Source organism: Pipra filicauda, unplaced genomic scaffold, assembly GCF_003945595.2.
Source record: "Pipra filicauda isolate LSUMZ 115617 unplaced genomic scaffold, ASM394559v2 scaffold209_size2725305_pilon, whole genome shotgun sequence".
NCBI lineage: Eukaryota > Metazoa > Chordata > Aves > Passeriformes > Pipridae > Pipra > Pipra filicauda.
Window position 1 is genome coordinate 1,371,725 of NW_024104320.1, and position 27,417 is coordinate 1,399,141.

Sequence of the window (27,417 nt, forward strand, 5' to 3'; positions counted from 1 at the left end):
ACTTGTTAATGAACCCTTCTCAGAGTTCATTTAAGGCTTTTATCTTCTGTTATTCTACAGCATTGTTGTTGTATGTATTGCTGCACAGCAAGTGACTGGGTTGGTCTGCGGTCACCGAGTCTAAAGGACCTCAGGCAACATAATCCACTGGAAGGTGTATGGTGCACAAATCAAAACCTTGATTGGTTTTAAACTTCATTTTTTCACTAATCTTGACTGTGATCAAGTCATTATGGGTGGAATTATGATCAACTGTCTTTAGCTATCTAGAAGTCTGCAGTCTGTCCATGTCCATGGAGGGAGCACAACATCAAGGTACCTGTCCTTCTCCATTCCAGTAAGGGGTTCATCCCTGCAGTGAAATAGCAGTGTGTTTCACCTGATTACCCTGGAAACTGTGTGTTATGCTGGAGTGAGGCCCCTTGGTAGTCCCAAATTGGTATCAGTGAAGTCATGTCTCATTTTCCTGCGCAAAATCGCAGGCAGGAGGAGTTGACTCCCCAGGAATTATCCGAACACTTGTGAAGGGAGGGGATGTTGCATAATGCCAGCCAGGAAGGTTACACCACATCTCTAAAATAAGACATATTACAGGGATGTCTGACTAGTCTAGATCAAAAAGTTGGATACCCTGGATAAAAAGCATTGGAATTATGTGTTATGTATGTTTTATGTACATGTGAGATCATGATGGAACAGCAGTGTAAGCCTCTGACTTATTTAGAATATATGTAATCTTGGCATATTGACTGTGCCTTTTTACATGGCTCCGTCAACATCCGTTTTTATAAACTGTTTACTTCTCTGGTTGCATCCTGTATGTCTGTCTCTTTTTCCAAAAATGTTTTTCCTTTTCTCCACCTAATTTAAGGAGAGAGTAATTTCTAAGTCCTTTTCATGGTGTTAGACAATTGCTGTGTTTATCAAGATGAGTCTCAGCAAAACACTCCTCTGTGAAGCATTCATTCACCAAGGATATGGGGAGAAACTCATTTTTCAGTTCTGAATGCCCTAAAGACCAACATACCAATTTAACATCTTGGTGTTAAGTGGTAACACACTAATGATATACTTTTTCATGCTCAAATTTATTGGCCCAGAGAAGTTGAGGATGACCCATTCCTGGAAGAGTTCAAGGCAAGACTGGATGGGGCTCTGAGCAACCTAGTCTAGTGGAAGGTGTCCTTGCTTATTGCAGGGGTGTTGGAACAAGATGATCTTTAAGGTCCCTTCCAACCCAAACCACTCTATGATTCTCTGTGTAGCCTCTTAATCCAATGCCCTACTAGAGATGGGTAGATCTGTCACTAGGCTGTTGCTACCTTAAGGGAAGGGAATCGAAAGTGTTGCACAGATAAATTAAGATTTTTAGCACAAATTTTAATCAGAAGGGAATAGAAGCACATCCTGCAAGTCTAGACAGTTGAAAAATCAAAGAATGCCTAACCTAGGAACAGCTCATCACCAAAGCACACCTGACTTCTGATGCAGTATTGTCATGTTGAGTTGGGAAGGTGCTTCTTGTGGCAGATCATTCAATATACTCTTTCCCTGAGCAGAGGAGGAATTAAGAAGCTAGTTCTTTTCTCCCAAATCCCCTCTCTCATGTGATCTCGGAGCCATGCTCAGAGCTTTCCCAAGAAACGTCTGAACATCCTTTTCTGCCTTCTGTGGTGTTTTTCTATGCTCCCTGCACCTAGATCTGTATCGAGAAGCTTTGGAGTCCTACCTTGCGCCCTTCTCGTGCTGTGCTCTGATAGACAGGTGTCTGTCACGTTCACACCTGTTTCAGTGAGATTTAACCCACTACTGAAGTGTGTAACTTCCCAGCATGAGATCACCTGCACAGTCATGTGTGCTACAGGCTAAACCATCAAATCCATACCACCACTGCATAGGCAACCATGGGAAAAAAAATGGGTGAGGGGAAAGGGAGTGCATGTGGCATAGGATGAGACTGAGAATGAAACCAAAATGGGAAAAAAGAGAGATCAATTGTATTGGCCTGTTGTCTTGGTGCACTAGGTGCCCAGAATTCTTTGGCCAAGCTCTGCTGTTTGCGTTTGGGTGGGAAATCTTGCAAAATGTCTTCTTTGTATTACAGCCATGCTTGAAACTGCTCTTTGTGCTTCTTGGCTGGTACCAGAGGGCAGGGACAGAAAGACTTGCCCCAATGGGGAACATTCCCTCTCCCTCCAGCCCCTGTGTTACAGGATGTGGTGTTTAAGGGTAGAGACGCAAGAGATGTGAAGTATTTCTGTAGTAATATACTCTCTCTAAAATGTTGCTTTAGACATCTATCGTCACACTCATTAGCATCCCCAGACTGACCTGATTCTGCCACGCTGATTAAAATGAAATTTGCCTTATGCTGCAGTGCGTGTATATTTTACAGCTGAACTTTGTAACAGTAACAGAATCAAACTTTTAAAATAAAACGACTTTCTTAAGGCAACAGGATACCAGAGGAATTGTTTTGGTCTCCTTAGAACTCAGGTAGAATATGCTTAGTGAGCCTTATATCTGCCTTGGAGGTGAATCTACTTTTGCTTCTCTTAAAAAATATGCAAATCCCTAAAGCTGCTAGGACAGAATAATTCCTTTCAGCAGAGTGCAGTAGACAATTGTAGGTAATTTTCCTGGCTGTGAAGTTGAGCTAAGTGCAAGGCTCTTTCATATTGTCTTGTAGTTGTACGCAACACTGATTCATGGCACACGGTGATGCATTATTGAAGAGTTGTCTGTTGTGTCTTCATTGCATGCTGTCAGCTGCATAGTAAATAATTGATTGTGCTGCTCTTACTCCTCATTAAAGATATATGACTGTCTAATACATGAAGAAAATGAAGCAGCAAGGCTGCTGTGTTCAAAAGATCAAGTGTTACTGAAGTGTGCTGTGGCAGCAGGAACTGGGAAGTGACCACCACCACTATCCATTTCCCATTTCTTCACTTTAAGTCAGTTTGTCATGGCAACAAATGGCACATTCGCATCCATCCTGTTGCCTTTTTGAACACAACAAAAAAATTGTGGTAAAGAGTTGATATGCTGCAGAGATGTGCACATCCCCCTCCCCACTTTTCTTCAACTATTATCCCTCTAGACTGAAAATTCCCTTAAAGTATTAATGATTTTTTCTTAAGTGGCTGCAAATTGTCAGGAAAATACAGTCTAAGACAGTAAATCCTTTTTTCCACATAAGGCCTTGTGGAAAAAAAAAGAGAAAACGTTAGCAGAGAAAATGTTAGCAGGATAAAACTGAGTGTTGCAGTGGTACTAAACCTCTATTTCTGAACTTTTCCCTTGAAAAGCTAAGCTTCCCTTCTCAGTTCAGTTGCCGAAGACCCTGTACAGGACACAGTAAGATGGCCCCCAACCCAACACGGTGTAGGAAATAAAGGCATCCTCCAGCTCATACTCGACATTCTTTATTTCCATTACGATAGTCACAAGCAAAATTGATGAGATGATAAATTTCTCCAGAAGAGTTTACTTTGGAAGTCAAATCAAGGAAATCAGAGGTATGTGGTACTTGCTGCATGGTGGTTTGGGAGGAGGCTCATGGCCGGGTGTAACTAAAGGTTACTGGGAACTGTTGTTATGACAAAAAAGTGTAAAACAGTGAATTGGACTTTGAGATAATAAAGCAGATGTAAGAGGTGTGAGATGTCTGGCTGACACATATCTGATGTAATGAGCTGGAGAGCTGAGGCATGTTAAGTCCTCTAGGCATTTCCCTGGGAAGCAGAAACACATGGCACCAACTGTATTTGCCTAGAAAAGTGTTACCCAGATCTCTCCACTTCCCACTGAGACTGTTTTTGTTCCTGATGGGAAACCACCAGTTTTTCAGGTGTGGCAGCTTGAGTCTCAGCCACAAGCTGGGTGGGAACACCACTGAAAGCAGAGAGGTTGTCCTGCTTTGCCACAGTATGTCAGAACTGAGTCCTGAAGAGAACTGATCTATCTTAATGTAGGGTGCAAGTAACACCACTGAAGTCAGTGGAGTTCTGCTGGTGTGAACCAACCTGGGATGTAATTTGTGACTGTGGATGTGTTTCTCCCACCACTCCTATGTGACTCCTCTGCTGGGCTGAACTGTGCCTTCCTCTATACGTTGGGAAGGCATCAATGTTGACACAAGGGCTTTTGTGCAGTTACAGAAAACTTCCAAATAATATATTTTCCAGACTAAAAGTGTTTATTAGTAATAGTCGCAGGTTGAAAATGGGGGGAAGATCAGAATTTCCAGCCTTTGTGATATTCTCCTGACAGAATATCAACATATCTTGACATAGAAATTATATATTTGATGAGAAAAAAGAAACACTTCAGATCAAAAATTCTTAACCCACAGCAACATTAACTGCAGCAAATGCTGCCTTGGAGAGTCCTAGGAACCAAATGAAATGACAAGTTCATAACAGCACAGATTTATTACAAGGTTATTGCATTAAAGGGCATCAGAATATAGTCCTTGTCATGAAGAGCCTCTGGTCTACATAAAATGAAACAGGATATTGTCCTAGAAACACCTTTTGAATATCTGCCTCTCTTTGTGCTGCCAAAAAGTGTTCAGAAAATAGCTGTCTTCAAGTGCACATATTGTCCTTATGTTCCATAGGTAACTACTGTTTGAAAAAATAAGGGAATGGAATACTTTGCAGATGAAAGATGCTGTTTTTTGAAAGTCACCTATTCAATTCAATTTATCCCCTCTATACTTATGAGGGAAGTCAATCCCGTTGTACAGGATAAAAGGAGAACAACTGGTGAAATCAAGGGATTTGTCCTGGGTTAGGATCTCTGTCTCCTAGTTCCCAGAATTTGTCAACGCTGCAAAGACAAATAATTCAGTAAACACTGGAGTCAGTGAAGCCTGGGATGCCATTTGATCTTCTTCATTTAGGGATGGATGGCTGAGTTAATACCTCCTCACCAGGGCCCTATAAAAACCTGGCAGTCTACTGTTTGGAATGAATGTTGTTAACTTTTTTTACTTTTGTAGGGTAGTTGACTGAGAATGATAAACAGTTCCAGGAGGTTATTTCAGCCCTAACATCTAAATCTAGGTGGGATGAATCACTCTTGGCAATACCTCTCTTTCTCCATTAACCATAGAAGTAGCCTAGATGACAGGTAGAGACACAGTTTCTGCCTCTGAGATAGATAACAGTAGGAGTGACATTTACACACGGATTTTCCAAGTTCAGGCACAGCTTGACAGACTCTCTGTGGATGGCCTTCAGTGTTCTCTCTCCATCCATCTTTTGTATAGATAATAGTTTGACCATGGTTTGGGGCAGGGTTTTGTTGGGACAGTAGGTGTATTAGGTGTCTAGTAGCTTGGCTGGCTCTGTGGATTTGTGTTCTGTAGTTGGCTACATTCCCAGCTGAATTATTCTCAGATGAAGGAAGAAAAGGAAGTAGAAAGAAACTTAGACTGTGGTCCAGCCTTTACATTCCTGACCTCTCTTCAATAATAGTTTCTCTGATAACAAAGATTGAACCTTTCTCGTGGTAGAAGCACTTACAGGCTCTTCTTCCTATGCAGATTTTTTTCATTATGTGCATGAGATCTTCATGTTGGTATGATCCCCACTCCTCTGCCAAAGAGGGTTGAAATTGGCTCAAATATTCAGAAGTTATTAGGCAAGTGCAGACAGTGTCATTAGCCCTCTCCCCTTAGGAAACAGACTTCAATAATGGGATCTTAGCTGAGGTTGACTGACCTCAGTTAATTCATGTTAAAAGGTGGTGCGGACACACCTGTGTTTTAATAAGAAGTAATAACTTGTGTTAAATCTAGACTGAAGTTCTGTTTTCACTGCTGTTTTAGCCCAAATGGCATTATAGCTTAGGCAGTTTGGATGGATCCCTGGTCATGTTCTTTAACAAAATGATTTGTCTGCTCTTTTATCTTCAGTGAGCTGAACTTCAGTGATTCAGCAGGACCCCTGATCTGAAACGTCTCCTTTTCTACAGCTGCTTAATTTTTAAAACCTAGTTATTAATGAGGACATCTTGTAGATCAGAAGGTTTTCCAATCCACACCGTATTCCAATAATCAAGTTTGTACAATTAATTATTTTAATACAATGATGGTTACCTTTCAGAATCAAATGTAAGGTAACAGGTAACCATATAGGCATCTAGATGTCCTTGCTCAGTCAAAAGTCTTATTGATTGTTCTGACTTGGCAAAACAATGTCATTATTGAGTGCCAGATTGTGGAGGTTTTTTTCTCCTTGCTGTTAGCTAGATAAAGATGCAGGCTGAAGATGGGCATCCGTCCTTCTTCAAGAATATTAACTAAATCAATTTTTTCCACCAAAAAAAAATCAATTGATGCATTAGCAAGAAAGAAAATAAAGCATTGTGCTGTTTTAGTTCCCAGGAGCCTGAATAGTAGACTCTAACTCTCAGAAACAGAGATAAAAAAGATCTAAAGTTCAGATCTAAATCTGTATCGGAACTTCTCCACGGCACATGGGGACTCTGACTCATTTCTGGTCTAGATGTGCATTTAAAGGGCACTCATATAAAAATTGACCCTCCTGCCAGAGCTTCAGCAGATACAGACACATCTGAGTCTTTGAATCCCGGGTTGTCCTCTAAAAGCAGTGAGGTGATGACAGAGGAGGTTACATTTCTGAGTTCATGAATCTTCAGCTGTTGCTGAAAATAGGATGCTGCTGTAAATATAGAAAAGCCCATTTTCTTCTACAAGGCCTAACACATCTTCTATAGGCTTTTGATAGTGAAATGAGTAAGTTTTTATATGAGATATCGACTAGCAAGCTCATGGGCAGACGGAAATATTATTTTAAATGGGAAACATTGTCCAGGAGCTGTTGTCAGAATCTCTGAAGAGTTAATTCTGATTCTGCCATTGGTGTGATGTGGGATGTTTAGTAAACCATCAGAGCTTTAAGCTAAGTGTTTTAATGGGATTTCGTTACAAAATGAAGTGAAAGCATACTAAAGTGTTGTGGACTTTGCATCTGAATCTGAACTTGCAGGCTGAGGCTATTTTATAATAAATATCTTCTTTACCTCCTTGGGCTAATGTGAAGAATAATTAATGTTTGCATACTGCTTTGAACATGCAAACTGCAATGACAGTACTAGGTTTTAATATTAAAACTATTAAATATTGGGATTCTGCAATAGTCTCCTTCCATTTCATAGAATCATAAGGTTTTATGATGTGTTTAAAAATAAAATTGCTGTGAGGAAGGACTGTCATTTAAATTTAAGATCAAATACTTCAAAAAGGATTATATGATATTGCTGAGAGTTCCCCCAGAGCTGCTTCTCCCCGCCTGCCCTCCCCCATATGCAGACTGGATTTCTGTATTACAGATGAATCCATATTAGTCTGTAGCTGGAAAGCCTTGTGCAGGAGCTGGTGTGACTTCCCAGCCTGTGTGGAGGGGTTTGGGGATATCACTAAGGTAATATATTCCATAATGTGTGCATTTCCCCCTGTACTGGGCACTGGTGAGGCCACATCTTGAGGGCTGTGTCCAGTTCTGGGCCCCTCAGTTCAGGAAGGGCATTGGGGTGGTGGAGCAAGTCCAGAGGAGGGCAACGGAGTTGGGGAAATGTCTGGAGAATAAGTCCTATGGGGAGCAGCTGAGGGAGCGGGGGGGGCTCAGCCTGGAGGAGGCTCAGGGGGGACCTTATCGCTCTCTACAACCACCTGAAAGGACGATGTAGCCAGGTGGAGGTCGGCCTCTTCTCCCAGACAGCCAGTGACAGGATGAGAGGACATGGCCTCAAGCTGTGCCAGGGGAGGTTTAGGTTGGACATTAGGAAGAAATGCTTCATAGAAAGGGTGATTAGATATTGGAGTGGACTGCCCAGGGAGGTGGTGGAGTCAACCATCCCTGGAAGTGTTTAGAGAAAAGACTGGATGTGGCCCTCAGTTGAGAAGGTGGTGTTCAGTCAATGATTGGACTCGATGATCTCAGAGGTATTTTCCAACCTAACTGATTCTGTGATTCTGTAATCCTATGTACTTGCATCAGAGCACACATGCAATACTTCATTATTTTACTGTGAAAAACTTAAGGGCTATGACAAGCACTAATGGTGATGGTTATGGAACATTCCTTATGGGCAGGTTTTTCCATAATTTTCCTCCTAAGGCCTTATACACACACAGAGGTGTCTCTGAAGGACCAACTTTGACAAATATCAGACTTGACCAATGGCTAATTTGCCTTAATATGGCGTTTGTTTTTAATATTGCTGCAAAATATCTAGACAGTGAACCTCACTGAAATGATCAAATACTCTGTATTCGTGGCTGCAAGTCTAGAGTGCCATCACCACTGGTGTAACTACTAGTGAATTTGGGGACATCTATGTCTGAGCTAGTTGTTTGGACTTCCCTTTATGCATTGCAAAGAAATAGGCAGTGCTGGGATGTGATCAATTATGTCCTAATGTAGATCCCCAGATTTTGTTAGATGAATTGCCCCCTGAAAGTGCATTTTTCTCTGATTTGATTACAGAGGCAAGCATAGTAATTAGCTCAGAAGTAGCTGGCTATATCTTAGAAGCCTAAAGGTTGATAAAGGGAATTCTACCTTTTCGGTCTTTGTTTTTCTTCATATTTACCTTTGATTCATAGCACAGACCTTTTAAGCAAGCAAAATATGCCTTTTTTGTTGTTTGGACAGTAACTGATGATTTTCACTGGAAAATAAAACTTGTGCATCAGCCTGATCTATTAATATAACTGCTTTAATGGAAAGAAACTAGTAAGACTATATTTTTCATATTGTATCTTAAAGACACTGTTTCTCAGCATTTTCTGTCAAAGCTGGACTTGTTAATGTTCTTTTCAACCAAAGACTTTGTCAGATTAATGAATTTATCTTTGTCCAGCCCTTTGTGCAGGAGAGTCATTGTGTATGCCCAGAACACTGGTACTACAACACTACAAAGAGAGGATTTATTCTGTTGCATAAATATCAGCCCAACCTTTCAATATCCAGAGTATAACACTTTGCAAAAGCAATTACCAGGTACTCTTAAGTTGAAAGCTACCGTAATTATCCACTGTTTGAAAAGAGAATGAGAATAGCCAATCATGTAGTGCTCTGTGATGCTTTATGCATTTGTTGGAGAATCTGGGCTTGTGTTCAAAACCCATGGGTTGAAACAGAGTTGTGCCCATCCACAGGAACAAATAACGTGTTCTGTGACTGTCTCTCAGGGCTGAATGAAAATATAAAGAACGAGGGTAGTAGAACATTCATATAAATGTCTTTGCTATTTTCGTATTTGTGAATGCAGAGTCTCTTCTGTTCTTTCTGCATGAGGAGGAGCATGTGCAGTTGTCATGTTGTGTAGGAGTTTTACACACCTGGTGTGGAATGGTCCCATTTGTTTAACACACATTATTCTGGTGCTCCTGAGTAAATCAGTAGGGAAGGTAAATAGTCCAAGGTATGAAATGTTCCTCCAAGTTGTTCTGGTATAAATTTGCAGGACCAAGTCAAAGGAGCTGCTCAGTATTTGCAGATATTTAACTAGCAGCAATTTGGCTCAAGAGTTTTCAAACCTGAATCTACATCCCTATCTTTTGAAGGGGGGGGGGAAGCTTCTGCTGGCTGCACTGAGCTGTGGGACAGCAGCCCCAGGTTACTACACAAGGTAACTTGCAAGAACTGTCCCCTTCGGTTACTTAGGCTGTTAAAAGAAACCTTAAAATAAATGGTAAGCATTTAACAAAAAGTAAACAGAGGCAAATCTATGTTACATTTGGGTTCTTTGTCTGCAGGCTTGTTTTAGGGAGCTTTTTGGTCTTCAGGGGCAAGCCTGCATGAGACACCTGCATTGGGATTCTTTCTTCTGCTGCCCCCCACTTTTATCTACTTAGGCAGGGAGCTCCACTGTGTGTGACCAACAGCTCTTCCATATGTCTGTGCAGTATTTGGTACAATATGGATTCCAACCTATTGCACTGAGAATAATAAAAATAATATATTTCTATTTTAGAGCCTAAATTACAGGAAGGAAAATGGTACCACTGTGGTTGACCCTCCTGCCTTATCCGTTTTGGATGAGGCTTGAAAGTGAAAATGGAAATGAGCAGCTGATGTGACCAAGACATTAATTTTTCACTCCTTCCCTCTCCTCCAGCACGTAAATTAGCTCATATTAGATGTAGCTCAGATTGAAACTGTGTGTCTCGTTTTGGCAGGAATGTTACAGAATGGAAAGAAGTTTGATTCCTCCAGAGACAGAAACAAGCCTTTCAGGTTCAAGATTGGCAGGCAAGAAGTCATCAAAGGATTTGAAGAAGGTGTTACACAGGTACAGAGCAATGATTCTGGGACTTGGAGCTGGCTGAAGGGTGTGTGAGCACAGCAGTGTCCGTGCAGGTGTGACAAGACCCAGCAGAAATCACAGTGCAGGATATGGAGTGGTTTTCTGAAAGCGTGGTCCATTTGAGTGCAGTATTTCCTGCAGTTCCCATCCATCCATCCATGCATCCATCCATGGCCGCCCCCTACTCATGAGCCTTTCCCCATGGTATGCATTTGAGAGGGGAGAGGTGAAGTCCCCTCCCTGGGTGCCAATGTGCCACATAAGCCCTTCTCCCATGGGCAGCTTCACAAATAGACAACAGTGGCCTCTAAAATGTCGTGGTGGCAGCATTTTATGGAGTGACCTCAATTCAACTACTCCATAAAAGTCCACGCTGCTGTTTTTGATGATATCCAGCTACAGATTCTGACCCTTACTGAACAAGGTACGGAGCTGCACTGTTACATTTTTACAACTTCAGACTCCCAGCTACAAAACTTAACATTCACTGACTATCTCTATGCTGAGAGAAAGAAAACTGCCCTCCAATAATTACAGTTTGAGTGCCAGCACAGTTAAACCCTACAAGAGCCCCCCAATACAATTAATTTCCAGCTCTTGCTTTTTGTGCGGTGCTGTGAAGGCCCATGACATGAGAAGTGTGATCAGGCTGCTCAAGTGCATGAGTGAATGAGATCAGGGTGCAAATTCCTCCTGACTTCCCATTTCAGGATCAAAGACCTCAGTGGAGGAGGAAACTGCTCAAATACTGGTATAGGAACAATTTTAACAGGAATAACTTCTTATGCTTAAATAGAGAAATGGGAGGAATGTAAAATGACAAACAATCCATTGAGCAATGATGCAACCATGCTTTTCCAAAGAAGGATGGAAGAGACAATGCTTTCCAGCCCTATGGAGAAAGCAATGCAAGCATTCCCTTCTCTCCAGCCAGAGAATCACAGAATATCTGGAGTTGGAAGGGACCCACAAAGATCATTGAAATCCAACTCCTGGCCCTGCACAGGACACCCCAAGAGTCACACCATGTGCCTGAGAGCCTTGTCTAAATGCTTCCTGGATCTGTCAGGCTTGAGGCTGTGACCACTTCCCTGGGGAGCCTGTTCCAGTGCCCAACCACCCTCTGGGTGAAGAGCCTTTTCCTTATATCCAGCCTAAACCTCCCCTGACACAGCTTCATACTATTCCCTTGGGTATCTGGGTTCTCCAGACTCATTTCATTATCAGGAATACTGTTTCCCTGTGCAGCAGCAGAGAGAGAAGTTCATTTGAGTAATCCTAGACTCTGAAAAATACCCACCTTCCTCTCAAGGATTTGAGTTGGACTGTTTATTATTTGCTTTGCAGTGAGGGCTAAGAGGAGCTAAGGACCCCAGAGCTGTAGAAACCAGAGGCCAGTGCAGATAAAGTAGTGGCAACAAGCACTTGGGTGAATCAGTTCATCCCTTCCTTGACTGCTCTCCCTCCCTTACTCCCGTCCCTTAGTTAATAAAGCGGCCGAAAGCCATTCCAGAAATCCGTGTGGTCACACGCTGCCCTCCTGCTCCTCCTAGTGGATCACTGACACAGGCCGAGCTTGTGGCCTTCTTCTGCCCCAGGGTCTGAGGCATTTGGGGAGTGTGATTGGCACAGGGCACTTGGAACAAGCATGTGGTGTTCTCAAACCTCGGTGTAATGACTCTCAGATGCCAACAGCACCTGCATTTCTCTGCTCAACTTCTCACAGTTCAGGGTTATCCCATGCCTTAAATCCAGGCATGACCTGCCGGCTGTCTGGCTTGCAGGGACACATCCAAGCAGTGGGCCCACAGAAACCCCTGGAGGGAATCTTCTCATACGCCCTCAGCCCCATGGTATTAATACTCTTTGACTGTGGGAAAGTTCATATTCACATTTTTCTTCTACCAAAAGTAATAAAATCTCTAGCTTTGGTATATTTTATAGAACCTGAAAATATTCAACTTTTAAAAATTCAGTGGGAGATATCATGTCATCTGCAGTCCAGTGAGGCACCTGATCTTGGGAGAAAGGTCTGAGCTCATAGAATCACAGAATGGCTTGGGTTGGAAGGGACCTTAAAGATCATTCAGTTCAAACCTGTCAACTCAATAACCTCAAAGGTCTTTTCCAACCTAAACAATTCTGTGATTCTGACTATCCCAACTCTCCTTGATACTGTAAACCTGCCAGGCAGGTTTACAAATTGATTTTTCAATTTGTTTTCCTTCTAATTTCCTTCTAATACTGTTGGGGTTTTTTTGTCTTCTCTTTTCCTTTCTCCCACGTCCAAAACCCAGATGAGCTTAGGACAAAGAGCAAAGTTGACCTGCACACCTGAGATGGCCTATGGAACCACAGGCCACCCTGGGGTCATCCCTCCCAATGCTACGCTCCTCTTTGATGTGGAGCTTCTCAGGTTAGAGTGAACCTTCCTGAGGGAGTTGGCTGCAGACATCTGTTAATAACCATCCGTTCCTTCCCGCCTTGCCAGCGGCGGGAGGAATCTCCACTGGAATCCCGACGTTCCCTGCCTGAGCTGTCCTGTCAGTAGCACCTGCCGCTCGGATTCTTACGCCTTCCTTCTCTTTTTTAACTTTGTGGTGTCTGTATTTGCCTTTTATTAGAAGCTTTGCCTTGAGGAAAAAACGTCTCCCGGTGTAACATTTTAAAGTTGTACATTTTATTTAATTTGCATGTACGAAGAATTCACGGTGATGACTGAAAATATATATAAATATAAATATATATATATATTCCTTATTGAAAAAAAAAAAACCACTGCCTTACTGTACACTTAAACCAAGAAAAAATAAAAAACCACAAAAGGTGCTCAAAAAAAATAAAAATCCAGTGTACGCCTTGTACATGAACGGGCATTAGCCAAACAGAGTTACCTGCGCTGCCACTTTTCTCAACTTGTACGTTCTGCTTGCTGCTGTTTTAAAAAATACTGTCTCATTTAAGAATTATACGTATATATATATATATAAAAAACAATAAAATCTTGATACTTTACAGTCTCTGTTTCCTGTTTCTCTCCTCTGGCCACTGGAATGCTTTTTGCTGTCTAAGAAGTTCTTCAAACAACCCTTCACCAACCCGTTTTTTGTTAATTATTCCTCTTACATGAAATGCGTGTAATTCCATGCACTGGTTCTGTTAGAGATGGCCCAGCAGAAGATCTCTGTGGGACCAGAGGTATCAGGAATGTGCAAGAAGGGCTGCTGGGGCAGAAAAGTTTCCTGAGTCTCCATCTCCTCTGCCCTGCCTATGGCCCCTCAGCTCTGGCCAAAATTTGGCTACTGAAGAGATGGAAAGTGCCGCTTGTCAAAGACATGCAGTGCTGATCTAATTCTGTGTCTTTAGAACAGTAAAACCAGGGTAAAATTTTCTCCTGGAGCTGAGCAAGGCTAGAAAAGAGCAGGATTATGTGCATCCACCTTTCAAAACAAATCTGATTTGTGGGATGATGTGGCCACTGAACACACTGGGGTTTTTAGGCTGCATCATCTGCTCCTGTTTACAGCCTGCAAACTTACTGTGTGCACTGGGCCTCTGGCACTGGAGACTGAGCAATATTTATTTCTTTTGCTGGTTATATGAATTCCTGAAATGCTGGTTCCTCCCTTGGAGACAGGAAGATGTGTATTCTGTCATTTACCCAGATTTAGGAGCAGGACCTGATCAGTGAGGCTACTTCTGTGCTGTTATTTTGCTTTGCCTAAGTCTGATTTCTTTCCTTTAGGCTCATTTTTGCCTTTTCCTGGGTCACAACGTTACTTTTCATCAACTTGACTGTAAACTATTTGTATAGTTTTCAACTAATGGATGTTTTGATGGGAGTATTTCAAACAGTTGCTGTGCTGTTATCTTGTGTGGATCTGTGTAAGGAGAACACATTGAGCATGAGCAGTCAGACAGCAAAGCTGTGGAGGTGACTCCCGGTGACACCTCCTGGAGAAGAGAGTGAGAAGGAGCACAGAGACAGAAGAATGGTGACTACAGCTCGCACTCTTCTCCCTCCAGATGTTCATTTTCCCACAAAGCTGCATTGGAGCTTGTTAATTAATAAGCCCATAAATCCACCTCTTAACAGATTGTTATACACTGAGCTGTGTAAATTTTTTTCTTGCTCCCCTGTCCGTAAAGAAATGAAAGGCTTTTCTGAACCGTTTTTTTAGTGGAAATCTCCTGTCACTGCAGCAGCTGGGTTACACTCCATTTCACTAATAGTACTTTTTTTTAGGACAGCCTAACTTTCTGTTAATAAATATGGAATTGGAACTGCCAGGGTCTGATGTCCACCAGTATTCCCAAATTCTTTGAAAAGGACCTGCTCTCCTTTGCCACTGCCCTAGCCTGTGGCTGCACTGGATCACAGATGCAGCTGCTGTTACTTGGCTGCAGCAGTTGCAGAAACAAGCTCACAGAAGTGCCTTGGTTAAAGGTAATGTGGCCCTGTCTTGTCTGTCAAACACAGTTTGATTCAGCACATTGGTTTAAGCTGCTCCTACTGATGGCCAAGTTTTAGTTGCTTATTAAAAGATAAAAAAAAAACCCCAAAGTATCATGGAATTGTAGAATGGTCTGGGTTGCAAGGGACCTTAAAGATCATCTCTTTCCAACCCCCCTGCCATGGGCAGGACACCTTCCCTTAGACAAGGTTACTCAAAGCCCATCCAACCTGGCCTTGAACACCTACAGAGATGTGGAACCTACACCTTCTCTGGCAACCTGTGCCAGTGTCTCACCACTCTCACAGTAAAGAATCTTTTCCTAATACCTAATCTAAACCTGCTCTTTTTGTTTGAATCCATTCCCCTTTGTCCTGTCACTATATGCTCTCGTAAATAGTATCTTTCCTTCTTTCTTGTAGGCTCCATTCAGGTACTGGAAGGCTGCAGTTAGGTCACCCCAGAGCCTTCTCTTTCCCAGACTGAACAATCCCAATTCTCTCAGCCTTTCCTCATAGAAGGGGTGACCCATCCTTCTAATCATCTTGGTGTCCTGCCTCTGGACTCACTTCAACAGGTTGATGTCCCTCCTGTGCTGGGGACCCCAGAGCTGGATGCAGGATTCCAGGTGGGGTCTCACCAGAGACCAGTATCTGTTTTGTGCCCTTTCCTGAATGCCCCAACAGTGGTGATGCCAAGGGTTGGCTCAGCATACCTGGAATGGCCACATATTCCCTCCATCCTCTCTTGGCTCTGCTGTTTGGGAGCTTCTGCTGCATCTGAGGCAATAAGCAGGGTATGGCTCTGCCTTTCCACTCCTGCCAGGTTTCTTACCAGGGAAAAGACGTTCCTGATGGGTTCTAGGAGCTGATCATACTCAGTCTTATCTCCTCTGTCTGCAGAGTCCCTTTTGCCCTCAGCAATTCAGCCAGCCATTCCCAACTCTGTAAAATCCTTGTTACAGCTGGCTGATGGAGTGCTCCCTCATCACCCGCTCTCTGCGGAGACCTTGGCTGGAAGCAGCGATTATTACATTTTTCGTGCCAATTTCATTTAAAAAAAAAATCTAAAAGGAAAACTAATTGTGCTTTGTGATACTTAGGGAAATTAAGTCTTCAAGGAAATGTAATCTTCTGCTTTTTATTTGACTGCAAATGCGTTAATTTATTTAATTGTATCATCGATCAACACAGTACATATAATTATTACCACTATATAATAGATTGGAAAAAATTTACTGTCATTGCCTGTGTAATCAGATATGCTGCTCTAACTAATTTCTAAACAGCATCAATGGGGACAAAAATGACCTTCCAGGCTTAATTTCATGCCCTACTTCCTGAAAAATTAAACAGGAAGTGAGCAAACAAAAACCAGCACAGATGCAGAGTGCAAGGCTGGTAACATCTGCCTTATTTGGTGTCCCTCTGCCATTCATAGAGCTGAACTCATTTCCCTGTCCTTTGATATTACATTTCAAACAAAATCTTGAGCAGATCTCATCAAAACAATCCTCCGGGCATTCCATTTCCATTCCCTCTGTCTTGCAGGTACAAATCATTATTTCATTTTACATGTGCAGGGACATTGAAAGCCCTGAACAGGCACTGGAAGAAAAAGTATGAAATGGAATATTTAATGAAAGGCGGCAGCTGAGCTCTCAGAGAAATCAAAAGCTGCTGATCTTGAGAATTCATTGAAGGAATTTTTATTAATCTTATTACCCTAAAGAATTGCTTTTTAGATATGTTTTTCAAACAGCATCAAATCCTCATCAAAACAGGCACTGCAGTGCAAGCACCATGCTCTCTGCTATTGACAGAAGCAATGTGGTATTTGCATATGATTTTAAACAAGGCTGGCAGTGCACAGCACCATTACTGGCACCCTGGTATTTATTATCAGTGTTTATTATTATTTATTAGAACCATAAATCCAGCATGGCAACAAGCAGCTCCAGTTCCTGGTACAGCGAGGGGTCTCCTGTGTGTATATACATGACACATATATGTATATATATAAATATATATTAAAAAAAATACGTGTATTTGGGGGTGGAGCGGTCTGTAACGCTTAAAAAGCTATGGATGTTCACACAGCAGCAAGCCTTCCAATAGGGTTCTGTTCCTTTAAATATTTTTAATGCAAGCTGGTTTTTGCCTGAGAACCTTTGGTTTGTGTAATCTGAGGAGCAAGACCTGAAGACCAAGCTGGCAGTGGAGGAGCAACTGCTCACCCAACCCCAGGTAACAGGCTCCAAAAGTCTCCCAGTGCCTGTTCCCGACTTCAGGGATGGATTACTGTAGCCTGCAAGGCTTCTTGCTGCAAAAAGCAGTGTCAATTTTAAGGGAAGGGATCCTGCCAGGGATCTCCTCCATGTGAGAGCTGGGCACGGGCACCCTGCCCATCACCCACGAACACACAGGGATGTTCCTGTACAAATGGTGATGGATTAACTACAGCTCCTACCTGTGTCCCAAACATTCAGGTGAGGGATGACTCCCCTTCTAAAAGGACAGGTTACACACAGAACTAGCACAGCAAACAGCAAGCCTTGATGAAAAAAAAAAAGCAAAATACGTAGACATTTTATTTTTTTTACACAGAACTAGCACAGCAAACAGCAAACCTTGATAAAAAAAAAAAAAGCAAAACATGTAGACATTTTATTTCTTTTACCAAATGAACAGCATGGCTCCTTAAGTGACAGATTACAACAAAAATCAAAGGATCAGAAAATTGGAACATTTTTTTATGACAGTACAATGAACTGAAAAAAAACAAAATTAAATTACAAATCTTCAGGCTAAGTATGTTTGCATCTGCCCATGTTCTGCACTGGCTGGAAGTTGTCTGGTCAGGGAGTAAAACCTCACATCCACCCAAGTAAATCATTCCAAGGCAGGATACTACCAAAGTTCACACAACTTCCAGCTGGCTCAGAACAGAGGTGGAGGTTGTTCTTTCCCAGTTCCAAAAGACACTGGTTATGCACACTGTGTATCACACTCATTTTTATACACAGGACATGACTGCTGAAGAAAAAAAATCTACAAAAAATGTAAATTTGGTTTTGCCTCCACCAGGTGCTACACCTAAAAATTTATGTACAGAAAATGTGTTACAGTTCAAACACATCAGACAGAAAACAATCACAGTATGGGTACCAAAATCAAAACCTCCATCTACTGTCTCATTTTGGTCGAGTGTTCTCTAATTCAGAGTCCTCAGTACAAACCTGGTATACACATCAAAGACCTTGTACAGCCTTAGTTCAGCCCAGCAGCACAGCACTGTGAGAGCAGGGTTGTTTCACTGCACCTGGTCAGTGTTGGCACCACTGTTAGAACAAGATTTGACTGGAGTCAGCTTATCAGCTGGATACTTTTAAAAGGCCATTTATCTTCTACAGTTTGTGAAAGAAACTTTGCTATAAACATAGGCTTGCTTTGTTCAATCAAACAGAACCTGCTCAGTCCCTTTTTAAAGCTCCTGCTAGAAACAGGTCAATGCAGCCTTTGCCAGGTCACCCTCACAGCTTGGAGAGCCCATATCCACTTGGGGGATTTAATCTTAAAGCAGATCTTCCCATGTTTTACATTTATTTAATTCTAATGTGAAGATCTAAAGATTCATATTGCAGCTTATCAAACTTGTAAGAGAAAAAGTTACACTTTGTTGAGAATTCCTGTGTTTAGGTTAAGAACTTGATGGCAGGGCTTGAAAACAGTTTTCCAAAAAAGATAGTTTATTTCGGTGGGTCTGTGTTAATTCCGTATTTTTCCTTGAGAAGTTTAAGCTGTTCCTCTTTCTTCTTTGTGTCCATCTTTTGGAATGCCTGTAATTAGGAAAACAAAAGATGTGAGATGACAAAGAATCTCTCATCTTAGGACATGTTGTTTCCCAGTAACTGCAACCAACATCACTATGAAATCCATCACCATCACACACACGGCTCTGTTTGATTCTCGCCCTTGGAGAACATCACAGGGCCTTGGACACCATCAGTGACGGGCAGGACATCAGAACTGGAGACTTTTTACCCATAAAAAAGATCTCACATCCTGCTGCAGCTGTGCTGGTGTGAGGCCCCTGCTTCCTCTTCTCCAGACTACTTGCACCAGAAACATTTCTTTCACACCCTTGGTCCAAAGGTACTTTGTTTGGCACACAAATCCCCACGTAAAGATGAAACCTTGACCATGTGTCCAATCCACTCCCTCCAACAGCTGGAGTTTATTTCTTAAGAATACCCAAGCAACTGTCTTTACAAACTGATTTTGGGCTTGTTTTTTTGTGCTGGCTCTGTTCACAGGTAACAAACCCGCCTGGTGCACATACCCTGTTTGCGTTGTAGTAGAGAACCACGAGGTATCTGTTGCAGACGTTGAACCCTGACAGGTGATCACAGGCGTTCTTGGCATCGAAGATGTCCTCGTACACCACATAGGCTGTTCCTCTGGTCTCAGGGGTGTTCCCACTGCAGAGCAACATCAGTTTTAACATTGAATAAAATGAACAAGAAATAGTTTTATTAGTCGAACATTTATTTATTTCACAGTGACTGAGATTAGATGAACTAATGTGACTTCACTAAAAAACAACTTTTTATTTTTTCTAGATATTAAACTACATCCCTGTTTTCCACACCAAACAGTTCAGAGCCAGAGACAACAGGAGAGTGTGCTCTATTTTGCTCCTTAAGGAAAATGCACCTCCCCACAACAACTATCAGAAGCTTTTGTCAGGGTTGCCATGTATCTGGAAATGATTTAAGTCTTTATTACAGCAATTAGCTTGTTTTATTTAATATTACAAGACCTGGCTGTCAATGGCTGTCTGGATCAGATGTGTCCCTAGGGTGGAAAAGGGCTCCTGGCACATCATGAAGTCAATTTAGGAGTCAGAACAGCCCTGCTGGTGAAAGCCCACTGCAGAGCCACAGCCATCACTCAGTAGAGCACCAATTCCACTCCCTTCGCCCGAGGGATGAGACACATGGCTGGGCACATAACACTAATGAGCCCAGAGGGACCACAGAGTTTACAGATCCCAAAGGTTTCAACTAAAATACAGTTATACAGACTTAATAATCAGAACAACTGTCTCCAAGGTGCTTCTGAGAACTCCCGAGGACAAATGGCATGTCACATATCCACCCTGGGATGTGTACAAAGGTGGAGAATGGGATAAAAACTGCACAAGGCACAAAAGCCATTACAAAGGGGGATCGACCTTATGCCTTGTCTCGTGATGATGTTGGGATTTCTGTGGGAAACAACGTGAATTAGTAGTTCTGAACAAACTGCTGGACACACCTGTCAGTGCATCACTCTGATGGAAAGCTCCCGATACAACCCAATTCCTTATGTCCCACTGTCACACTGTTCTAGCCTACGTGTTTTCAGAAACCTTAAGTACTGGCTGTCCTTTATGCTCATTAGCAAAGAACTCCACCTGTTTAGCCCAGCAGTGTTTATGCTTCCCCTTGTTCCTTCAGCCATTCCCCGGCCACGTCTGCCGCGCTTCCCTGTAGGAGAAGGGTCTGTCCAGCTGCACATCCCAGCACAGCACCACCAGCACGTGCCCCCCCTCCTGGTCTGCTGAGGCCAACTCTGCCTGTAAAACTGACTTTGCTCTATACAATTAACAATCAAACAGGTTACCAGAGAAGCTGTGGATGTGCCATCCCTGGAAGGCCAGCTTGGATGGGGCCCTGAGCAACCTGGTCTAGCGGAAGATGCCCATGGCAGGGTGTTGGAACTAGATGGTCTTTAAGGTCCCTTCCAACCCAAACCATCCTATGATTTTAATCACTACAGCTCTGAAATGAGCACTTCTATTTTAGGTTGTTACACTTGGTCTGTTTAAGCAGCATTGACAATTTAGGTATTTACATCCTACACAGTCAAAACAAACATTAATTTCCCATCCCAGTCTCAGAGAACTGGGAAACAGAAAGCCATATAAATGACAAGGGTATGTTCTGCTCTAATCTGATCAGCAGCTTAATCAAGAACTCAGGAGGTGCTGCAGGCTATTTTGCCACCATTGATAAAAGCAGTACAATAAAGCCACCCCACACCAAATACAAACTACATTTCCTTTCTATGTGTGCATCTACTGAAATCTGTCTCACACTGTATTAAACACCAAGTTCTGTTTCCTCCCCTTCCTAAATATTCTTTTAGAAGGAGCAAAAAAAAAAAAAAAATCCTTTTGTATGAGTGTCCATACTCCAACCAGCCTTACTACAGTCCTCAAAAGCTCTCCCTGAATTCCAGCTTCAGACAACTCTTTCTGCCAGAAACTTAGTGGATCATGATACCACCCAGATGGAACGATGGTTTAATCCACAGCATCCAGGTTGGATGGGGCCTGGAGCACCCTGGTGCAGTGGAAGGTGTCCCTGCCCATGGCACGAGGATTGTTGGAACATCATGATCCGTAAGGTCCCTTCCAACCCAAACCATTCTGATGACTCAGACAGTTCTCAGGATAACAGGCAACACCAGCACTCATGTCTTCAGTATTTGAACCAGCAGTGAGAAGAACCTCAGAGCTGCTGCAGACATGTACAATCTCCAGGCATTTATAAGCAAAGTCACAGTCACATCCCCACTATCCAGACCCTGTGTGGTCGAGGACACCCTGTCTCTGACCCATAGAGGTTGCTGCTGGTGTTTGTTTCTAGTCCACAGGTCCAGCAGCAACATCAACATCTGTTTTCCCATTAATTATCTCATACTCATTAAACAGGAAAACTGTTCAGCTTCTGCCTTTCTTATTTTTAGTTCCAGTGAAGGTAAAAGCTCAGCTGTATTTGAGACTCAAGAGAACAAGTCTCATATTTTACTAACTTCTCCAAGTTCACATGAAATTTAAGCTTCTTCCCCCCCGCCTCCCAGCAATATAATTTTCTAACAAATTCACTTAAGAGCATCATCACATCCCTCTCTGGCACTCAGGGCACTGAGCCTTTCCAGCTGTGGATCCCAGCTGTCACCCCCTGAGGTGAGAACACCGGCACTGGAGCACGTGGAGCCCTTCAGTCCCAAAGGAGAACAAAACACTTACACTCTGATCTGCCTGATGGGGCCGTACTTCCCGAAGATGTCGTACATCTCCTCGGCCGTGATCTTGTACGGCAGGTTCCTGATGTACAGGATCCGGTTCACCTCCGGGGGGAGCCGGATCTGAGAGAGAAAGGACACGGGGATTGTTAGATCCGGGGCACGTAACCACAAACCTTAAACCCGGCACCTTACGGGCTAAACCATGGAACGGGGTTGGAAGGGGCCTTAAAGATCACCCTGTCCCACCCTCCTGCCGCGTTCCCGTCGGACCAGCGGGATGCCTGGAGCAGGATGGGCTCCCTTCCCCAGGAGTGGAGCCGGAGCCCAGGGTGGGCGGGACGGGGCAGCGCAGCGCACTCACGTTGGCTCGTTTGGCCGCTTGCATCGCCATGGCTGCGGGCTGAAGGCGGGGGCCTTGGCCTGGGGCAGGAACAGCGGCGGGGAAGGAGCCCGGGAACAGGAACACCAGCCGGGATCGTGAACGCTGGGCGGGAGACCCGGATCTATCCCGGCGCGCACCGCGCTCCCCTCACGGACCGGATGTGTCCCGGCGTGCACCGCGCTCCCCTCACGGATCGGAGCTGTCCCGGCGTGCACCGCGCTCCCCGCACGGACCGGATGTGTCCCGGCGCGCACCGCGCTCCCCGCACGGACCGGATGTGTCCCGGCGCGCACCGCGCTCCCCTCACGGACCGGATGTGTCCCGGCGCGCACCGCGCTCCCCGCACGGACCGGATGTGTCCCGGCGCGCACCGCGCTCCCCTCACGGACCGGATGTGTCCCGGCGCGCACCGCGCTCCCCTCACGGTCCGGATGTGTCCCGGCGCGCACCGCGCTCCCCTCACGGACCGGAGCTGTCCCGGCGCGCACCGCTCAGCCCCGGCCCCGCCCTCGGCTCTGAGGGAGCGGAGGTCCCCGCGCCGCGTGCGCCTTCAATACACGGCAAGAGAACTGCAACACGAACCTCTTTTTAATAAACGCCTCCCGTTATCCTTTACCCCTCCTCGCCACCTTTTCAATAAACGCCTCCCGTAATCCTCTGCCCCTCCTCACCGCCCCCAATAAGCGATCCCGGTTTGGAGCAGAAAGCGGCAGGATCTCTGCAGTGCAACACCCGCGGTGACCCTGTCACCCAGCACAGCTACAGCAGGGGCCCTTTCTTGAAGCAAACGGGCACTTCGATGACGATTTTGCCGGTGTTCTTGTTTTCCTCCATAACCCTGTGTGCCTCTGCGATCTTGTGCAGGGGGTAAACGCTGTCCACGAGCGGCTGGAGACGCGGGGAAGCCCCTCCGGAAAAATAGGGCAGCGCGTCCTCTGTGAAGGCTCTCACCAGCCGCTCCTTATACTGCGGGAAAAGAGCGTTTTGAAGGTTATTTCCAGCCGTCTCTCTCACTGAGGTGTTTCTAAGCACGGCGTACAAAGTGTGCGCAGCCCGCAAGGAGACACTTCGTGACACTCTCACGGTGAAATGGACATAATAAACACATGACTGGTCTAAATTACAAACAAGAAGAAAACTTTTAGATTTATTACATTTTAATTGAATGAAATTCTCCAAAACAGGTGGTGTAAGCTCAGTGCAGAACCATTTAAATTCAAACTGATAGTTTTTGAGAATATACATATATATATATATATGTATGTCTTAAACCATCTACCCTAGGGCTCTGCACTGCCTGTCTTTTATTGTCAAACCTGAGAATTTTCCACATAAAGTGATTTTCTTCTTGGTAATTGGGCATCCAAATGGCCTTGCTTTCTACTTCGAAACATTACCTAATAGAAGTTTTTATTTACCTCTCCTCAGACTCGATCAAATTGCCTGATCACTCAAGTTCTGTTCTTTTTTAGGCCAAATCTTTAAATTATGGTACCTGTGAAATACATTCAGAAGTCCTGGGTATCATTCCTCTGATTCAGGGAGGAATTTGATAAAAATAGAAAGGGGACATTATAACTTAATTATAACTTAATTTTTCAAAGTATGTAATGACAGTTCAAGTGGGACTTTTTTTTTGCAAGAAGGTGTTTAACACTAGTTTTAAAAGAAAACTATCATCAATTTTACGGTCCAACTGCACAGACTGTTGATAGCCATTACTTGCCTCCTTGTCTCGTGACCGTAACAGACTCGTGTGGATGCTGGCTCTTTTGGAGAGCAGCCTTGCTAGCAAATCCCCATGCACTTCACCTCCACTCAGTAGTCCATAAATAATCCACCGGCCATCAGTACTCAGACAGTTGAGATTCTTCTCCCAGTATGAGCCACCAACACAATCTAAAATAATATCCACTCCAGAACCTTAAGAAGAATCAGGAGAGATTTCAGCAATGTAGTTGAGCTGCATTAAAGGCTGGGATAATCTCAGGGAAAACTACAACCTTGTTCTTTATAGGTACAGAATCAACCCTGCAATTCTCATTTAATTCTTTCTACTGAAATTAGGAATTGTCACAATGATTTGTAAGGAATTATAGAATTGGGCCCCAAAAAAATTTTCTAGCAGTGTGAGAACCCAGCGTGGTGAGGCACTGGCACAGGTTGCCCAGAGAAGCTGTAGATACCCTACCCCTGGAAGTGCTCAAGGCCAGGTTGGATGGGGCTTGGGAGCACCCTGGTCTAGTGGAAGGTGTCCCTGCCCAGGGCAGGGGCTTGGAACAAGATGATCTTTAAGGTTCCTTCCAACCTAAATCCTTCTGTGATTCCGTGGTGATTCTTACAAAGACAAGTGTGAGGACTCGGTCCCACAGTTCTTTGTGGAGGCAACAATAAGGCGTCACAATATTTACGCCCCAAATGAACACAGATAAAGAGAGCCCATGCAGAAAACAGCGCAATTAAACTAAGGAAAGGCACATTCTGAGCCGAACAGTGTGTCAGGTTGTGCTAACAGGGTCACTACTGTCTGCTCCCTCACCGACTAAGGCGACAGCTGAAACCGAGTGTATGTGCACATGCTGGGAGGTACAAACTCCTCCCCAGCTGTCACAGGCTCTTTCACAGAGAGGTTCTTACCTTGGGTGAACTCCAAGACTTTTTCACTAAAATCTTCATTCTTGTAGTTGAACCCTGCAGCTGCTCCGGCGTTTGCTGTTGCTTTCAGTTTCTCTTGAGTTCCTGCTGTCACGATGGGAATTGCTTTTGCCAGTCTCACCAGCTGAATGGCTGCCATGCCAACTCCGCTGGCTCCAGCATGGATCAGCACTGTCTCACCCTCCTGTATATTACCTGAAGGAGGACATCAGGGAAGAGTGGTCACCCTTTGGGCATCACCTTTGGATTAAAACATGAACAGCATGGAAAATACTGAAGAGGGGGTTGAAAGAGATGCCCTTGTGGGCTTTGTTTACATCTTCATATCTTTCATAAGAGAAACAAACCCAGGACTAACAGAGGTCACAGCGTGCTGACAGAACTTCTTTTTACCAGTTTCAGTGGAATGACTTTATCTTGGCCCTGTCCAGTTCTGGGCATCTGTGACCGAGATGCTTAAGTGAGTGCAATCAGCCTTTTTATTCCACCAATAAAAAACACTGCTGGAGGATGTTCATACTGAAAAATCAGGCACTCAACAATGGAGAAACATCCAAAGTGCTGGGTAATGTTAAGGACCAGTTCTACCAATTATCTATCAGTTGCTCTAACGCATTAATTTAAAGTGATCTGGAAGTGATCCCCAGGAAACAACACTGCTTGAAGCAAGTCTACAGGAAAGTTATTTGTTTGGAACTTCTGTTCTTTACTGGAACTTTTAGGTGCTACTGCTGAAGAAGGTAGAAGAAGGATATTTCTCACCTGAGGAAAACCCTGGCAAGTGCTACTGTAGTGCCTTGGCAGTGTATTTTCAAAGTGAAGAGTGTGAGCTTCTGACTGTTTTGAATCAGCTCAGAGGGGATTTTACTTACAATTAATGTCTCTGTGAAACAAGGTACAAGGAGATGTTGCCTATTGTAGGTCCAAAGGCAATTAGTGAGAAAGTTCATTATATGGGCATGCTTGCAAGTGAAGTCAAATCCTTAGAAATAGGATGACTTTTCAGCTGTTTGGAGAACATGGAAGTTATTTGAGGGTTTAGACTTAATGAAAGGTGTCCCTGCCCATGGCAGGGGGATTGCACTAGATGATCTTTAAAGTCCCTTCCAACCCAAACCATTCAGTGATTCAAGCTAGGAAATATAAATGAAAAGAAAACTGAGCATCTTTCCATATCCTTCCTTGTAAATATGCAATCAACAGGGTAAGTTATGAGTGGGGAGAGGTGGTCAAGATTTCAGGATTTGTGTGTGGCATACCAAATTCTGACCCATGGGAATGAAGTGACACAGGAAAGGCAAACAGCATTCAGATGGAGGCAACAAAGAAAGGATTTCAGAACAGAAAGGAATATCAGCTGTTTGGGGATAGATGGGCAAATACACCTCTCACCTACAAAATGCAGCAGCTGAAATGCTGTTAACCAGGCTTCGGGAATGGCTGCAGCCTGGATAAAAGTCATATCTTTGGGGATTGGCATCAGGTGGCCCTCAGGAACTGTAACGTATTGTGCCTGACCTCCTCCGGAGAGCAGAGCCATCACTGCATCACCGATCTTCCACCGGCCCCTGCAGCCAGGACCCAGCCCAGCCACACTCCCAGCTGCTTCTAAGCCTAAAATATCACTTGCTCCTTCCGGGGGAGGGTACTTCCCTCTCCTCTAAAATAAAAGAAAAGAGAGGGCAAGGAAGGAAAAGCAACACCTCATTGAAGGTAATGAATTGCAATATTTCATTTGCATGTCTCTAACCTAAATTCCTATCTATTTAATCCTGATTTTGCACTGTGCAAATGTTCCAGTAATTTGAGGATCTTCTCTCCTCTGTAAACACTTCTTGTTTCCTAAGTATGTTCTTAAAATAAGAATAATTTCATTTTTTTGTGAGTCTCCTTTTTCCAGGCCAGTCTCCACTGAGGAGGTACTATGGTCCCCAGTTGCAGAGCATGGCTTGCAGATCAAACTTAATAATTTGAATGTGATTTTCTCCCACTGGGACTGGGCCAGTGAAACATTTCCTGTTCATCTCAAATGTCCAGAGAAGTGTCTAAGCATCTAGAAAGACCAGAGCTCTGGTTTTACATGTTTTCTTGAAAGGCAGCTGCCTTTCCACACCAGCCCAGCACTGCAGTGACCCAGATAAAAACATTTATCTGCTGAATCAACAGACATCTCTTCTTTCACCCCTATGAAATCTCCCATCCAAATGCTCCTGACTTCCAACCTCTTTTAACTCTTCTGATCTGTCAAGACCTCAGATAGGGGCTTGAAAAATCAGTGTTATTTTCAGCTGCATAAATCTGCTTAACGTATACATACCTGGAGTAAATCTGCCCTATTCAGAGCACTGGCAGAGACCTTCACAAGAACTTCTCCTTGTCCTGGACTTGGTTTCATCACTTCTTTCATATAGAGATTTTCTGGGCCTCCTGGGCAATCAAAATAAGCTGCAAACATTTTCTCTAAAAAAAAAAAAAAAAACACAAAACCAAAAACCAAACCAAA

The 27,417-nt window shown here is 43.7% G+C and overlaps 3 protein-coding genes across 5 annotated transcripts in view; 1 reads left to right on the forward strand and 2 right to left on the reverse strand.

Moving 5' to 3' along the window:
• FKBP1B (FKBP prolyl isomerase 1B) overlaps positions 1-13,362 on the forward strand; it is a 45,861-nt gene extending 32,499 nt beyond the window's left edge. For all 3 annotated transcript variants that reach the window (XM_039380957.1, XM_039380958.1, XM_027749275.2), the window contains 2 exons: positions 10,220-10,332; positions 12,645-13,362. In XM_039380957.1, coding sequence (XP_039236891.1) covers positions 10,222-10,332; positions 12,645-12,773 — 240 coding nt within the window. In that variant the 5' untranslated portion in view covers positions 10,220-10,221 and the 3' untranslated portion in view covers positions 12,774-13,362. The remainder of the gene's footprint in view (positions 1-10,219; positions 10,333-12,644) is intronic.
• Positions 13,363-17,445: 4,083 nt separating this feature from the next.
• SF3B6 (splicing factor 3b subunit 6) lies at positions 17,446-22,449 on the reverse strand. The gene is made up of 4 exons (XM_027749247.2): positions 22,239-22,449; positions 21,879-21,997; positions 19,143-19,281; positions 17,446-18,639 (listed from the first exon to the last, which is right to left on the reverse strand). Exons 1-4 carry the CDS (start codon positions 22,266-22,268, stop codon positions 18,550-18,552), a joined length of 378 nt encoding a protein of 125 aa, XP_027605048.1. The 5' UTR covers positions 22,269-22,449; the 3' UTR covers positions 17,446-18,549.
• A 380-nt stretch (positions 22,450-22,829) lies between these two features.
• Positions 22,830-27,369, reverse strand: TP53I3 (tumor protein p53 inducible protein 3). The gene is made up of 5 exons (XM_039380956.1): positions 27,232-27,369; positions 26,307-26,574; positions 24,897-25,109; positions 23,986-24,182; positions 22,830-23,225 (listed from the first exon to the last, which is right to left on the reverse strand). Exons 1-5 carry the CDS (start codon positions 27,367-27,369, stop codon positions 23,019-23,021), a joined length of 1,023 nt encoding a protein of 340 aa, XP_039236890.1. The 3' UTR covers positions 22,830-23,018.
• Positions 27,370-27,417: the final 48 nt, after the last annotated feature.